Source organism: Carica papaya, chromosome 3 (assembly GCF_054855325.1).
Source record: "Carica papaya isolate Zhongbai chromosome 3, ASM5485532v1, whole genome shotgun sequence".
Classification (NCBI taxonomy): Eukaryota; Viridiplantae; Streptophyta; class Magnoliopsida; order Brassicales; family Caricaceae; genus Carica; species Carica papaya.
Window position 1 is genome coordinate 7,978,260 of NC_142311.1, and position 16,633 is coordinate 7,994,892.

Sequence of the window (16,633 nt, forward strand, 5' to 3'; positions counted from 1 at the left end):
ATGACCTAAATGCCTTTAATAAGAAATAAAAATAACCAAATTCTTCTTTTATAATAAGATATGTTTATGCTATCATTATTTTTATTTCTTTTATAATTAAATAAACTAAGGTGGCTTGTTCACCCAAATTCTGCCTCCCTTTACATTATAAATTGGCAAAATTTTTTTCCATGCGGCTTTCAAGAAGATAAAAACCAATCCTAAGAGCAGTATTTGTTTTCTAAATATGCTTACAAATCAGCTTATTTCAACAATCAAACTGGATTAGAGTACACTCCAAAGTTTGAAGGAAGGGCACCAACTGTCAATTTTGTGATCATTTAGTTTGCAAATAAGGGGAACTGTCCATCCAATCCTGCCACTATACTCCACAAAACAATCTTGCATCTTAATCTCCTGACACCTTGCAACTAAGAGATAGAGGAAAAAGAGTCTTTTAGCAACCTATAACCACCGAGCATGAAGCCATAATCTAATGGCCCGTTGCGTCAGCAACCTTAAACTAAGTATCTTGAAGAAAGATGTCCTAGTTCCTACCGATACATCTCCACAAATTATGACCAAGACAACTTGTGCCCACCTTAGAGGGCCAATTATCCAGATGCAAACCAAATTTGGCTCTAAGGAAGTCTCACCACAAGGCATCCTTACCAATAATGACCAAATAAAAAGACAAGGATATAACAGTAGTTCATTGTTATTTACTTTTATCAAGGATATCAAATCTCTCAGTATCAATTGTAACAACTTTTTCCCACTTTAGTAATGTTTCTTCTTTTATAAAAATAAGAAATATATAGGAAAGAAGGAAAGTTGTTACAAGTAAGACTGAAAGGATAAGTATCATCCAGCCGATCTAACACAGAAACATGGACGAGGCTAGTTAAGTTGTTTGGCCTAAATTCGGTTAACTCTCCTTTTTTATTCTTTTTTGAAAATAAAAAATTCGGTTTTCTCTCATAGTGGAGAGGATCCTTGTTGGATTATTCGGGGGTCAGGGGTGAAGAAAGTTGCTAAATCCTCATGGAGAGGGGTACTATTTGCATCATTGTGGAGTATATGGCTTGCCCCAAACCATCCGATATTTATATCGGCCCACCTCATCCCACAGATGGTAGGAAAGGGCAATATTCCTGGTTACTCTATGGGCTCAAGCACAGAGTCGTTACCCACCACCAGTATCTCTGTGCTCCATCAAGATTGGATGTGTTCATCTCTAGCACATAGGATTTTAACATCATGAGCTTTAGCTCATTGATGTTTTCTATTAAGTGGAGGGTGCCTTACACATTACAGACCAATATGTTTGTCATGGTGCTTTTGCTGAATATTTATTTTCTTTAGAAAAAGTGAAATCTCAACAAAATTCGTCAATACCCTAATAATCCGGGTTCATAGCCATAGAAGCTTTCTATTTGGGATGTTGACCACCATATGAGAGCGAAAAGAAATGGTTTATTTTTTTTTGAAATAAAAAGTGTAAACTGTATATTAACTAGGTACAAAAAACGGGGATACCGCTCATGTATAAAAAATTTACAATAGTATTAGTGTATCAATGATATTTTCAAAATTCACATCACTAATAATGTCATGCGCTAACAATATAGGCTCAAAATAATGTATCCATCTATCTTTTAATCTACTAATGCTACTTGCCTCACTGTCAAATGCTCTAATATTCATTTCTTTCCAAATGACCCACAAAACTGTCAAAGGGATCAATATTAGCTAACTTATTTTTTACAATTAAATACCCAAGCCCAAATCTCTCGCCCCATCGAACCCACAATGACCCAATCAATACCCAAAAGACCGTACACATAAGTCCACAAGCAGTAAGCAATAGGGCATCACAATAGTAGGTGATTACATGTTTCTTCTGCCTTCAAACAGCAATAGCAACTGTTCCCCAAGATGCAACCCTTAATTTTCAACTTATCAATAGTTAAAATCTTCTCCCTGCAATTTGGCCATAATTTTGTTTCTTTTGACGATTTTGGTTCTATTGTAAATATTCTTACATATCTGTAAATCCTTTTCTGTACATGGGATATGCCACCTTGGCGTCTCTTTAATATTATTGCTTACTTTTATCTTAAAAACAAAAAAAATCTTCTCCTAGCAAGTCTCCCAAGTGAAAAAAACAAAATGGGGGGGGAACCTTGGTATTCCAAATTTGTTTTGCCGGAAATATACTTCTGCCCGCTTCACTCTTCATACACAAAAATTGATAATAAGAAGAAACAGAAAATGAGCCATTTTTTTTCCAAATTCCACAGAAGCAGATCATCACCACTAGAAATATTTTGTTCTGCAAGAAGCTGCAGCAAGCCTCCATATTCCCCCAACTCCCAATCATTCAAATTCCTATTAACATTAATGGATCAAACTACATTCCCATCCGAGAGCTGGTATGCCTCTCTACAGCCAAATTCTTGTTTTCAGTGATACTGAAAATTTTAGGAAATCTTCCCTTTAAGCTGCCATTACCCACCCAATTGTATTCCCAAAAATCAGTCTTGTTCCTCTACCTAACTTTCACTTAGTACATTGCAGAAAACAAGATCTATGCATGAGTATTTTCTCCATAACCCTCTCCCATGAGGAATAGAGATGCGGCAACTCCCATTAGAATTCATAATCATACCCCACCGAGAATCAACGACCCTTCGTCATAAACTATTTTCTTCCCTCGAATACCTCCATAACCATTTGCCATGAAGCGCCTCATTCATTTTTACCAAAGATCTAATGCTAAGCCCCCAAATGTGATTGGTTCTTTTAAGGCTTCCCAATTTACAAGGTGAAATTTACGATTATCATCAACATCTCCCCATAAAAATCTGTACTGAATTGCTTCCAATTTTTTAGCCACCTTCACCGGAATGGTTAAGGTAGATAGGTAATATAATGAAAGGTTTGCAAGAGTGCTTTTAATTAGGGTATATCTTAACCCCTTTTGAAAGAAAATTTCTCTTCCACCCCACTAGTCTTTTCTCAAATAAATCAATAATCAGTTCCCATATAATTTGATCCTTGTATTTTGCCCCCAACGGAAGCCCAAGATATTTGAAGGGGAATTTGACATCCTTACACCCTAAAATCGAAGCATATGAATCATCTCTACTCCCCACCAGCACACCCTTCAACAAATTAAGGTCTTTTGCTCTCCAAGTAGTTCGTTAAAGCCTTCCATTGCCATAATAAACAATAGGGGTGGGATAGGGGATCCCCTTACCTTAACCCTCTCGAGGCATTAAAAAATTTGGAGGGGGCCCCATTAACCAAAAACAGCGAAAGAAATAGTATTGATGCAAGATTTCATCCAATTTCTCCATTTCAGCCCAAAACCCATCCTAAATAGCATGTAGTCAACAAACTTCCAATTAGGTGATCATACGTTTTCTCCATATCAAGTTTACACACTAAACGATTTCTATTTCTAGTAATCTACGTCTCATTTGCAGCCATCACATCTGCCTCCCACAAAAGCATGTTGACAATCCCCAATAACCTCTCCCAACACCTTGAATAATCTCCTAGCCAATACTTTAACAATTAGTTTACACATATAACCTACCAAACTAATTGGTCTGAAATCTCTAAAATCATTAGCACCACTTTTTTTAGGAATAAGAGAGATAAAAGTGGAGTTCAAAGATTTTACAAATTTCCCGGCATGATGCATCTCATTAAATATTTCCATAATATCGACTTTCAGAGGCACCCATAAAGTTTGAAGAAACTTCATATTAAAACCATCAGGACTTGGAGCTTTGTTACCATTGCAAGATTTCAAACACTCAAACACCTATTCCTCGGAAAATTTAGCCTCCAGCATCCACCTACTATCCCCAGAAATACAATTAAAGTGCAAACCATCCAAATTAGGTCTTGTAACACAAACCTCCTCAAAAAGCTGTAAGAAATGCTCCCTGAAACCTCTCTTAGTTCAGTATTACTAGAAATTTTCTTATTATCTACCCAGACTTCTTCAATATAATTGCATCTTTGTCTGTGAGAAGCTAAAGCGTGGAAATACTTAGTGTTCTGGTCCCCCTCTGCCAGCCATTTTTCTCTGGATTTTTGCCTCCACATCAATTCCTCTTCCTGCAGATACAAAGTCAATTGAAGCTTGAAAGTCCCTCTCCTACTACTTTCCTAATCATTCAACCCTACAGCTTCCTCTTTGGAGTTCAAATCATTAATTTGAGCCAAAACAGAAAAAAAATTACTTTAGTTTGCTCCCTCTCCTCCTTGCCCAAATTTTTTGACTGCATTCTTCAGAGCCTTAAGTTTGTGAACAAATCTGTCACTAGCACAACCCCGTATAACGCAATTTTTCCAAGTGTTTTCTACCAAATGGCGAAAGTTCTCATTCTTCAACCACTTGTTGTCTAACCGAAAAGGCATTGGACCCCACTGAGTCCCATCAGCCTCAATACATATGGGATAATGATCTGATGTTGGCTGAGGAAGTATTTTTTGACTAACTCCCATAAGATCAAACAGAAAGCAAGAAGAGATAAAGAATCTGTCTATTCTGGACTTACTCTTCTGATTAGACAACGTCCGTTGCCCCTTGCATAATGGTAGATCAACCATTCCTCTTCCTGCATAATGGTAGCAAGAAATGGTTTATTTGTTCTCAGGATTGGAGATGGCAGCCTGAATTCACTGTACTATGGGAAATTGCCAGAATTTGTAGTTTCCAAATGGAAGAAATAGGTAGAGTGTGTTTGTTGACAATTATGTTTGAGATTTCACCTTTCAGTTTCTTTTAGGCTTTTGAAAGCTAATTCTACTTTGTTAAGATGCTCGACTTTGAGATCTCTGTGTAGTTTATTAGCTAAATATTGACATGGCTAGGAATGTTTTAGGTATCAGCGCGAAAGGTTTAGACTGAAGCATGGTATGCTTGATTCTTTTTCCTCTTTCTTTTCTGTAGGAAATAAAAATGCTATTCACAAATAGGTCTTCCTTCAAGGGATAGTTCTTGTTTTCTTTCCTTTGGGGATATTTATTCTGAGCATATAATGAGGGTCTTGATCATTTGAAGGAGCTTATCCTTACGTTAGGATTGATTACTTTATTCAGACTATCTTTCTGGTCTCCCTCTTTACTATGTCTTTCTTATGATTTGTTTTTGGGTTGGTTGGTACATTAGGTATCTTGCTACAAAGTACTAGCAATGGTTATCAGGAACATATGAGTTGTGGGTTGTTAGGATTCCAAGAAAAGGGGGTAGGATTTTATATCTCCCCTCCAAAAATACAAAGTGATGGAGTTTGAATTTTGATAATTTGTTATCATAGCTATTCTTTACCGGAAAAATAAGTAATTTAGTGGTTTCTCTTTGAGGGATATGAAAGAAACATGTGGGGTATCTTTATGTAGTCTGTAACTCCCTTTTTAACATATAATTTTTTTTGAGAGAGCTACTTTTTAACATACAGTTAAATATTGAGTTTAAAGTCTTTTAAGATTTAAATCCGTTTCTCGAGATTGGTTTTTAAATTAAAGCCAATGGAGCTGTGTCATTTTCTATTCCTGAATAATAGAAGTCAAGACATATATTTTATTGGTTGAATTCTTCTTTAAGGGGCATACTTTCTTTTTACCTTGGGTGCTTGTTGGTGTCTAATTCGACATTGAGTTTGCTATTTTTTCTTTTACTTAAAATAGTGGCTGTAAGTGTTAATACATTTATGCATTATGGTGGATTTTGTTTTTGAGGGAAGTTTGTCTGGTTGATTTGGTGGTTCATAACTTTCATTGTGCTTGTTTCTTACTATCTTGCAGGTTCAGCTATTGTTGATGTTGTGATTGCTGCCTTGGAAAGATTGTGTCAAGAGTTAGAATCGAAGGAGTTAGATTTGATGTGGAAGTGCTTGTACAAGAAAATAAATGATAGTGCAACTAAAAAGTCCTTGTTGCATCTAAGTCGCTTGTTATCATTTCTTATTTCTGTGCTTAAGATTGAGAAAGGATGCAAAGTATCTGGTGAGCCACACGATAATAACTAGGCATTTTGTAATTTGATTGCTTTCCTGTGTCGCCTAGCAGGATTTGTATTATATCATTTTCTAATGATGTCAGCGACCTGATTTGAGCAGATTATGAAGTGGTGCTTGAATGTGTGGACTTCCTTGTGCGTGCATTCATTGCAGCACCTTCTGACACCATGGAGGTAGATGGTCATTTATCTAAAGTTGTTGATAAGGTTCTACGACTGATGTCATGCATTCTTGATGGGCTCCAAAGTTCTAATAATATATCAACTATCTCTGTCTGTTCATTACAATGGGCGCCTGCATTTCAGTTGAGGAACTCAAGGTACTTCCTTCATACAATAGTCTGGGTTTTTGTGTTTCATCATCAGGTAATTGATATATTAAATGTTTATGTTTCAGTTTGTTGACTTTTATTGAAGAATTAATACAGAAGGACCATTACATACTAGATGCATTTAGAGTGAATGTTTTGAGGTAATATTGGCATCTCTTTTTTTTCTCTGGGGTGTTTTCTGTACTTAATTCCATCATATCCACTTCCTTCTGTTTGAATTTTTTTTGTTTGGATTTTCAGTGCATTGAATGATTTGATAGATTCTTCAGAGAAAGAAGTCATAGGTTTGTTATTAACCTTATGTGAGAGACTGTGGGGGAATTCTCAAAGCTCCAAAATATTAGACAATACATCTGGAGGACTTTCAAGAATTCATGAGTGTTTGCAACAGGGAATTCTCAACTGGACCAGGGCAATAAAGGATATTATTGGAGGGAACAGCTTGTCCAGTCATATTGATGAAGCCAGGTTGGCTGTACTTTGGGGAATGATCAGTTGTTATCCTCATATGTTTGATGTCCAAGCTGATTCTTCTTTGCTAATTGATCTAATGGATGCACTGAATTTGTTTTTGGCAATTGAAGCTGGTAAGCATGAACTTCATCATTATGGATGTATAGAACTAGTTACTAATTGGTATATTGTATTAAAGAGCAATATGGAAATTTCAGACATGATTGGGCTGATAATTTGCTCAATCCTTGGAAGAGTTTCTTTCTACAGTTATTTGTCATAGTTTGTGTCTCTATTGCGATTACCATGTCTCTACGCCTATCAGTAATCCTACAATGATGATTCTTATTGCACCCTGCATTTTCATCAAAGTACGGCCTACTCATCCTTTGTTTTTTATTTTTTATTTTTTTCGTTAAAAGGAAGAAATATTATTAAGGAGGAGAGGGACTTACCCTTTAATTGCTACAAGCATCACTTTATGCTTTGAGATGAATCCCAATCTACTTCCCATGAAGAGGGATTCATTCTTCTCTGGCAAATAAAGTATCTGTTAGCCATACATTTGCCCTCTTCATGAGATTGCCAATTCTAATGATTCACCATCTTGTTCTGAGCTAATAGCAAATACGGGTTCTGTCGGTTAATCATCATGGTTAATAAGATTAGTTTTGTAAAATGTTTATTTATCTATATCAATTTAGCTATAGAATTGAAATTTTACTGCATATTTAATTTAAAATCATATATATATATATATATATTCAATTTTGGTATTGTTTCTAAAAGAAGTAGGGTAAGATATTTATAAGAAATTATAAATCTTTTTTTTGTACATGGGTTACGCCCCCTTGGTGTCTCTTTTATATTATTACTTACTTTTATCTCAAAAAAAAAAAAGAAATTATAATTTAGCTCGTGACTAATATAATCAAGCCTGTGTTATGAGACAAGCATACAGTTAGGGGACAATTCTAATTTTGGACTAATTAAGTGTGGGCTATTAATGGTTACAAATGAAATTTGATATACGACTTGTTATTTTGATAAAATGCAGGATAAGAATAAATGAATACTTTCTTCCATCTCATTAACGTCTTTATTCATAACATAACTTTTATTGGCTTTTTTTAAGATGACCTTGCTGGTATCCCCAGAAGCACTTGGCAAAGCCTGTTTGGTGCTGCACTGAATTCCTTGTATAGATGCCATTTTGATAAGAATGCTGAGAATGGAGAAACAGTGAAAGTTGTGGATTTTGCCAAAGCATACAAATCATGTCCACAAGTATTATCTGCTGTTGCTGATTATTTGGATAATTTGCAAGGGTAAGTAATCTATACATTGATAATTTAGAACTTTTTTTCTGGACCTATTTTCTGTTGCTTGGGTTTGATCTGTTGCGGGTTAAAACATTAATGTTTAAATTACAGGCCTCCATTGCAAGCAGATGGCAGCATGAAAGTATATCACCCGGAGCTTAAAGCAGAGAAGGCCATGCATGCATTAGATATATTTTCTGAGAATTTGAGTCACTCAGACAGGCAGATGCGTGTTGCTACTCTAAGAATTTTATGCCAATATGAACCACTGGGAGATGATACTTTTGCTGGGCATCAGCCAGTGGAAAAGAAAATGAAAACTGAAGGTTCTCAAGCTTGTCATGCTGGCAGCAATGTATGTAGATCTATTTTTTTTTTTAAATAACAACTGGAATAATATCATTAAGTATAGGCACCGAGGGTTTGCTGCCCATGTACAAAATTATTTACAAATCTGTAAGTTTCCATAGAAAGCATCATTTGACCCATAACTAAATACCAAGAGTCTGAAACCATCTTTCTCTAATTCTATCTGTACTCTCCTCCTCCGCTTCAAAATTCTCCAGTTTCTTTCCTTCCAAATGACCCGAAATATGGTAAGGGGAATCAACCCTAACTGCTTTTCCCCCTCGGCCAATCCCTTCTACACCCATAATTCATCCCTAACAGTACATGTCATCACCAACTGATAACCAAAAATTCCATTAGTCATTGACAATAAGTTATACGCAACTGGACACCCGAAAAGAATATGATTGCAGTTCTCCTCTGTCCTCCTACATAAGCAACACCAGTTGACTTGAATCCTCTCCTCATTCTAAGCTTGTCAATAGTTAAGATACATCCATCCCAAGAAAAGAATGCAATCCTAGATGGAGCCTTCATCTTCCGAAATTGTTTATGTGGAAAACTTTTATCCATGAGCTCTTTATTAGTCAAGTATCTGTAAACAGATCTTACCGTGAAACTCCCTGTTGCATTAAGTGCCCAAACCGGCTTGTCAACATCTTCACTGAACACAATTCCAGGGAGCCCGATAAACCTTCAGATTCACCAATTTTCCCATCATTGAGATTCCTCGTAACTTGTACATGCCAATCCCTTCTGCCTTCACCAATACCAAGGGCCTTTTGAGCTGACATATCTTTATAACGAGTTATGGTATAAATCTGCAGGAAACTGTCTTTTAGTGCTCTATCTCTAAGCCACCTATCTGACCAGGACCCAAGTTTACTCCTATCTCCCACTCTCCATCACACATACCTCTGAATGCCTTTTTCCCATGTACACTCTTTTCCACATCCCTCTCCCGTGGGGATAAGCCATACGTCCAGAAAACCATCCTCTCTCTATCGTACCAAACTTCGCCCCAATAAGCCTCCTCCACAAAGAATCAGTCTCGTTCATGAACCGTCACAACCACTTCCCTTGTAGTGCCTCATTATAAAGATATGTACTCACTGCCTCTGTTGTTTGAGTTGATTCTAATTTTAGCTGTAATTTCTTTTTCCCCTGAATAACAGGTTCTTGAACTCTTCCTCTCAATAGAGGCAACTTCCCTTTCGATTTCAACAAGTAGGAAGGTTATCCTATTGATCTCTAGAGTACAGATGGACCTCTCTGCTGGAAGAATATCTGAGACATACATACCTCTTGTATTGAATGGTCTAATTGGCATATTCCATAATAGGTTTAGCTATTTATGGAATCCTGCTTGTGAGTGCCTTGGGGTTCTTATTAAGGAGCACACTGGACTTGTGTGGGATAAATTTATTGATTATTTGGGAAGATTCCAAGCCTCATTCCTGATCTCTAATGGTCAAATGGACGGTAGTGCTGCTGCTTTGTCAGACAAGTCTATCGGTAAGTCACAATATGACTTTTTGCTTTTATATAAGTGTTCATTCAGAGTTATTTAACTATTTTGACGGATGCTCATCTTGCAGGAATATGGGACTTTTCTTTTACATTTATTTCCAATTTCAATTTTCTTTTGATTATCTTATTATCATTTCATAGAAATGGCAACTTGATTTAGGTGTTAAGATATGGTTTGATCAGTTGGGGTTGGAGTTAATCGTGTATCATGCAGGAATTAGGAGTTTTGTTTTCTGTTTATTCGCAATTTCAGTTTTATTTGAAGTACCTTATTATGCAACTTGATTTAGGTGTTAAGATAGGTTTCTAAGTTGGGTTTGAAGTTAATTCCTACTAGTTAGTTATACTCTGTTTTCTTTTTGTTGGCTTGTTACTTGTTTCAAGTTTGGCACGTTTTAGGTTCAGGATATGGGTATTTTTTGGTTATTTTGAGGCTGGTCATTTCTTGTTTTCCAGGACCGAGTTAATAAAATGTGATTTTTTTTTTGAAGTAGCAAATTATTACAACTTCAAATTTTATATTTACAGACAATTGATATCTTTCATTTCAAACAAAGAATATGATTAGGGAGGAAAATACTAATATTTCTCCTATAAAAGAAAAAGAAGAAAAAAAAAAGGAGGAAGACTTAATATTAAGTGTTATAACAAAGATAAATGGTTAGTTTTAAATAGTTTAAATTTAATCATGGATATGGGTTACGTATTACTAATAGTATACAAAAGGTCTGTTATTTTTTATCTCTGTTAAAGTTGGTAGTAAAGGTACCTATTATTGTTCTTAGTTTTGTTGTATACGATTTAGTTCTTAAAGATAGGAATTGTTTCCCTCTTCTTAAAAAAAAACCTTGCAGAAGGATTAACTTGAGACCCGGAGGTCAATTGATTGTTGAAGCAATAGATACTATTGAGATATTGTATCTTGGGTCCTGTTTTGAGTAGATTTTAGACCTGTTTGGCAGGTTGGAAGAAGGGTGTCCTTAGTGGAGTTTAATTTGGCTCTAAGGCAAAAGACTTTGGAGATTCATGAAGGAGAAGGTGAGTTTATGGAGGAGGCTGATTGGGAGTCAATTTGGAGTGGAGAATCCTGGGTGGTACACTAGAAATCTAAGCGGGCCTTATGGTGTGGGGCTATGGAAGAGGATTAATTCAAATAAGGGGTTTGACCAGAACTTCATTCATTGAAAAGTGGAAGGAGGAAATAAGGTGAGTCTATGAAGATATAATTGATGGGAAGGGGAAATTCTCCGATTGAGATGCTCATTAATTTTTGACCTTGCTCTGAATAAGGATACTTGAGAGGATGAGGTGTACCTTGGCAGTAGATCTTAAGTAGTTGTTTTGTCCAGGGATCTAAATGACTCGAAGGTAGATATTTATTTGGAGCTCCTCAATATGTTATCACAGGTGGTGATCCTACATCGAGTCTAAGTTTGAAGGGCTCTTCTACAATCAAATCCTACTATCTTCATTTGAGCAGAAAAATGGTGTGGAAGGTGAGAGCAACTCTCTGGGTGGCCTGTACAAGAAACAATTCGAGACAAGATCCTGGGTCTTAGTTGTGCAAGGCAGAAGTTGAGATATGTAATGCCCCTTCAAGGATCTTCTATGGGTTTTGGCTTATAGCGGGGGTCTGAACTGGGTTATAGTGTGAACCTAAGGAGGAGTTGTGGGCATGGAGAGACATTTAGAGTGATAAGCAGACAATTAAGCTTATCCCTTAGGCTACTTTAGGGTTATTTGGAAAAACAGGAGTAAGGAGGCTTTTGAGGATATGGATGCTAATTTTGATAGATTTGACAACTCTTGGTTCTTGGTCTTGAGTTTTTTGATTAATTGTCAACTATTTTCTTCAAGTGAGGATTTAAGAGATTTTTTTAATATTTCGATAGATCTATAAGTTTTTGTATACGGATTGTGCCATTTTGGTGCATTATGAATATTATACTTTGTCTTTCTCAAAAAAATATTTCCTTGATCATTGTTATGAATGTTGTTGAGAATCACGTGTTTGTTACACAATTCAATGAGAGGAAATCAATAGTTTTATTCACGAATAGTCAATCAAATAATGATTAACCATATATTATTTATAATGTCTACATAACCTATCATTCTTGGATTGAAAACAATGACAAAATAATATTACTAAATAAGACCTAAAACCTTAACAAGATATAAAAGACTTACTAAAATAGAACAAGTCATATATTTAATAGTCTTGTTATAAAATAGTCTTTACCATTTACACACACACTCTCTCTAGGTCGCTTTCACCCCTCGAGATCTACTAATCCATCCCTTCGGGTCAACTGAATGGCTGGCCGTTCGAAACTTTCAATGGCAAACAATATTAACAAAAAATTTTTTCTGGTGGATCGGAAGTCCGTTGATGTTGTCAGAAACGAAAGAAAGCACGATGGCCTTTGGATTTGTGAAAATGGACGTGGGTTCGGAGTCACGATATCCTTGGGTAAGAAAGATGTTGACTGGCTCGTCGATGCACTGAGCGATTCTATTGGTACAAAGGGGGCATCTTCTGGAGGGAACACATCAACGACTTAAATCACACACTCTGGGTAGCCCTCTGTTGGAACACGAACGAAAGGTTTCTAGTCCTTTTGGAGTAAAAAGGTAAAAGGTTCAACCGAATCTTCATTCCCGAGGGTTTTGAAGCGGACGACTGGTGGAGGTTGATGAAAGCCCTGCGTCCGATCAATGAGCCAAACCTTTGGGTAGAGATGAAACAACCTGACTCGGTCAACATTCGACAAAATTTCAAATTTCAAACTCCCTCGGTACCAAGCGGACGTCGTAGTCAGGCTACAAACTCTCCAGTTGGGCCTCAAAAACCAGTGGGCTGGAAACTGAGATACACAAGAGAAGAAATAGGCAAATGGGTTGATTAAGCTAGGCCGAGCAGAACTGTTAAGAAAAAAAATAGCTCAAAAGTTAAATGGTTCTGGAGGCCAAGAAGAAGAAAACCTCTCCAATTAAATTTTTGGAGGAGGCTAGGGCTCCCCGTTTCTCCCTGCTCCCTTGACAAGTCCTAATGAAAAAGAGGCCCCTTCTTCACCAACTACTTTGTAAATGGAAGAGGATGCTGGGAGGAGAAAGCTCACGAATTAGAGGGGCCACTGGCTCTTATTTTGACCAACCCTCAAGAGAATGTGGAAGGTATGCCAAATTCCCCCGCTCAATGTTCTGATTTTGATATTGTTGCGTTGAATGTTCCCATGTCGGACGAAGTTGGTCCTTTAAATTGTGAACCTGCCGTCCTTGTTGACAAAGAGCTAGTCGAATTGGCCAAAGAAGAACAACATCATTCTAACTGGGTTCTGCGCAACATCAGAAGGGTGAGCAAATCTTTAGGGGTTACTTTTGATGGTCTCAAGCAACACACTTTGTTTTATTAACTGAATTTGAGAAGAGAATGAACGAAGAGTAATCTAGTATTGATTCTACAGTCAAGAAAAGGAAAAAACAAAATGAAGGTGGGTGTAGGGAACTAAAGAGGTTTCAATCCTCGATCAACTATGATGGTAAAAGCAGAAGGAACAAGAAAGAGGGGGAGGGATCACAATGCCCAAATGATTAATTGCATTCTCTCCTGGAATGTGGGGGCGAGGGGTAGATGACTTGAATAAGAAGAACATTATTAAGGGTAGCCTAATCGCTGGAATACGACGATCATTTGTCTTAACGAAACTAGGATACAAGAGATGACCACTCTTATTATCCGAAGCCTCTAGCATTTAGATGAGGTGGGTTGGATTTATTTCCCGGCCAAGGGCACCATAGCTGATATTCTGATTTTGTGGGACAAACTCCAAGTAGCTTGTAAAGACGATTTTATTGGCGAAATCACTTGTTGATGTGAGTAAGGAAAGGGAAAACCCCCATGTGATTTTCTTTCCTAATCCCACGGGAAATCTTTCTTCTTAAGAGGACGAATCGGTTAAGGAATGAAATTGATCCTAAATCGCAAGATATTTTGAGAAATAGGAGAACTTCTTAAATGTCAAATTTTACGGAAAGAGAAAACACTTGAGAAAGAGGAAAATATCTTGTGAGAATTTCTTCCCCTAAATCTCCATAATTAGCTAAGATCTTCCCTATTTAAGAAGGAAGATCGTATTTATCCTATTTTAGTTGTAGTTCTTTTAATTTTGTTAGTTTTTCTATTTTATTTTATATTTAATTTCCTATGTAATTTTTTCATTAAATTAGGATATTATTTTTCTTATTATTTATATGGTCAATATTATAAGTAAGTTATCAATTCTTACTTATAATAATTTAAGTTTCAATCAATAAAATTATGAAGTTGTAGTTTTCAACTAATAAGGTTTTCTTCAACCTTCTTGTTGAGTGAGAAATTGATATCTATTTATTAAGATAATTTGTGACGTCTTTATCATTCTCTTTTCTCGAATTGATTTTAACTTATTAAGATTCTTTTTATGGCGTTCTAATCAATTCATTTATCCCTATTATTTTGGTTTTCACTTCTTGTTGAGTCTGGGTCAAGTAAGGAGGGTTTATTTAGGGTTTTAAGTTTCTGGTTGCTAATGTATATGCGGGATTTTTTATCACGTTAGTTGATCTTGGGTTCCACATTATTATATGTGGGGTTTTGAATTCCGTTAATTGATTTTAGGTTCCGCATCACTTGTGCTTGCCTTTTTAAAAATTGTCAAGATGGGGTGGAGTGGTTTTTTTCTGGGTTTTACTGCAAAGAAAACAATGAGGAGCTGTCTAAGCTTCAGGCAGAAATTTCTGACTGCCAAAACAGATGGGATTATGAGGGTGTTATCGGGGATGATTTCAACATGACATTGGTAGAAGTGAAAGATCGTGGGGCCATTTCTTGGCAGCCAGTGCCGCAGACTTCAGAAATATTATTAATTCTCTCAATCTGGCGGATCTTCCCCTCACGGGTGGCTCCTGGACCTGGAGCAATCAAAGGGAAATTCTCTCTTTTTCCAGAATCAACAGGTTCCTGATTACTATTGATCATCTCCTTGAGTTTCCTGGTTTAATTCAAAAGATTCTTCCCAGGCCGCTTTCGGACCATTTCCCCCTTCTTCTCATATCTGATGGCATCAGATGGGGATCTGGTGCCGATCCGTCTTGATAATAAATGACTTCTACTTGATAACTTCAAATGCATTATCAGTTATGGTTGGTGCAATTCTGAGGTGAAGGGGTCGGCCAGTTTTCGAATCACCTCTGAACTTAGGATTCTGAAAACGGAGATTAAGAAATGGACCAAGGAAGTGGGGCTTAAGGAGGAGGGGAACATTGATGAGTCTTTGACTGAGCTAAGCAGTCTTGACAGTATTGAGGGGTCTGTTGGTCTTGATTAAGAGGGCTTGCAGGAGAAATGATCTGAAACTCGATCTGGCCAATAAGCTTCACATGAAAGCCATTTCTTGGAAGTAGAAGTCTGGGGAGAAGTGGCTTAAGGAGGGAGATAGGAACACCAAATTCTTCCACTGCCTAGCAAATCATCAAAGAAGAATCAATTATGTGGAAGAAATGTGGATTGATGGGACTTCTATTTTTGGGAAATGATGCATTGAGAGAAGCTGCATTTTCTGTCCGCCCCCAACTTGACAATTTACTATTCGTAGCCTTAGAACCTCACAATAATGAGATGCTGGAAGCTTACTTTTCTGAGGAGGAAACTGAGAGCTGCTTAAGAGAATGCAATGGGTACAAAGCCCCCGGCACGGACAACTTTAATTTCGAGTTCTTTCACACTTTCCGGACTCTCCTTAAAGATGATATTTTGAGTCTCTTTAATGACTTTCACAGAGCAGGGCGATTTGCCAAATCCCTCAATTCAACCTTCCTTGTTCTTATCCCTAAGATGGCGAGTGCTAAGAATATAAAAGATTTTAGGCCCATTAGTTTGGTTCGCAGTTTATACAAGTTGATATCTGAAGTCTTAGCTAACAGATTGAGCAAAGTTCTCCATCTTATCATTGATGATTGCCGACACGTGTTCATTAAAGGGAGACAGATCACTAATGCTTTTATGATTGCCAATGAGATTGTTGATGAGCTGCTTGGCAACAAAAGAGAAGGGGTATTATGTAAGCTTGATGTGGAGAAGGCCTTTGATCATGTCAACTGGAATTTTGTGGATTATTTGATCTTCAGACATGGTTTCAGTTCCAGGTGGAGGAATTGGATCAAAACATGCTTAACCTCCACCAGTTTTGCAGTTCTGGTCAACGGAGGTCCCTCCTTTTTCCATGCCACTCGTGGTCTCTGGCAGGTGGACCCGTTTTCCCCTCTGCTTTTCATCATTGTCATGAAGCTCTCAATAGTCTTTTCAAGAGGGCTAGGAAGCAGAATCTGTTTGAAGGCATAAAAATTGGTAAGTCCCCCACTCAACTTGAAATTTCCCATTTGTTTTTTGCGGATGACTCCTTAATTTTCTGCAAACCAAGTGCTGACTATATGCTTAATTTGAGATGCATTCTCCTATGCTTCCAAGCTATTTTGGGCATTAAGATCAACATTAGAAAATCAGAACTGGTTTGTTTTGGGAACGTTATCTATGGGACTCATTTGGTTTCGTTTTTGGGCTGTAAAGAAGTTAAGCTTCCTATTAAGTA

General features: G+C 37.0%; 1 protein-coding gene across 2 annotated transcripts in view; it reads left to right on the forward strand.

Annotated features, from left to right (window-relative positions):
* Window positions 1–16,633, forward strand: part of LOC110811975 (ARM repeat superfamily protein) — a 40,872-nt gene that overhangs the window by 6,434 nt on the left and 17,805 nt on the right. For both annotated transcript variants that reach the window (XM_088215436.1, XM_088215437.1), the window contains exons 9-15: window positions 5,806–6,006; window positions 6,120–6,339; window positions 6,417–6,491; window positions 6,592–6,938; window positions 7,940–8,132; window positions 8,238–8,481; window positions 9,650–9,989. In XM_088215436.1, coding sequence (XP_088071562.1) covers window positions 5,806–6,006; window positions 6,120–6,339; window positions 6,417–6,491; window positions 6,592–6,938; window positions 7,940–8,132; window positions 8,238–8,481; window positions 9,650–9,989 — 1,620 coding nt within the window. The remainder of the gene's footprint in view (window positions 1–5,805; window positions 6,007–6,119; window positions 6,340–6,416; window positions 6,492–6,591; window positions 6,939–7,939; window positions 8,133–8,237; window positions 8,482–9,649; window positions 9,990–16,633) is intronic.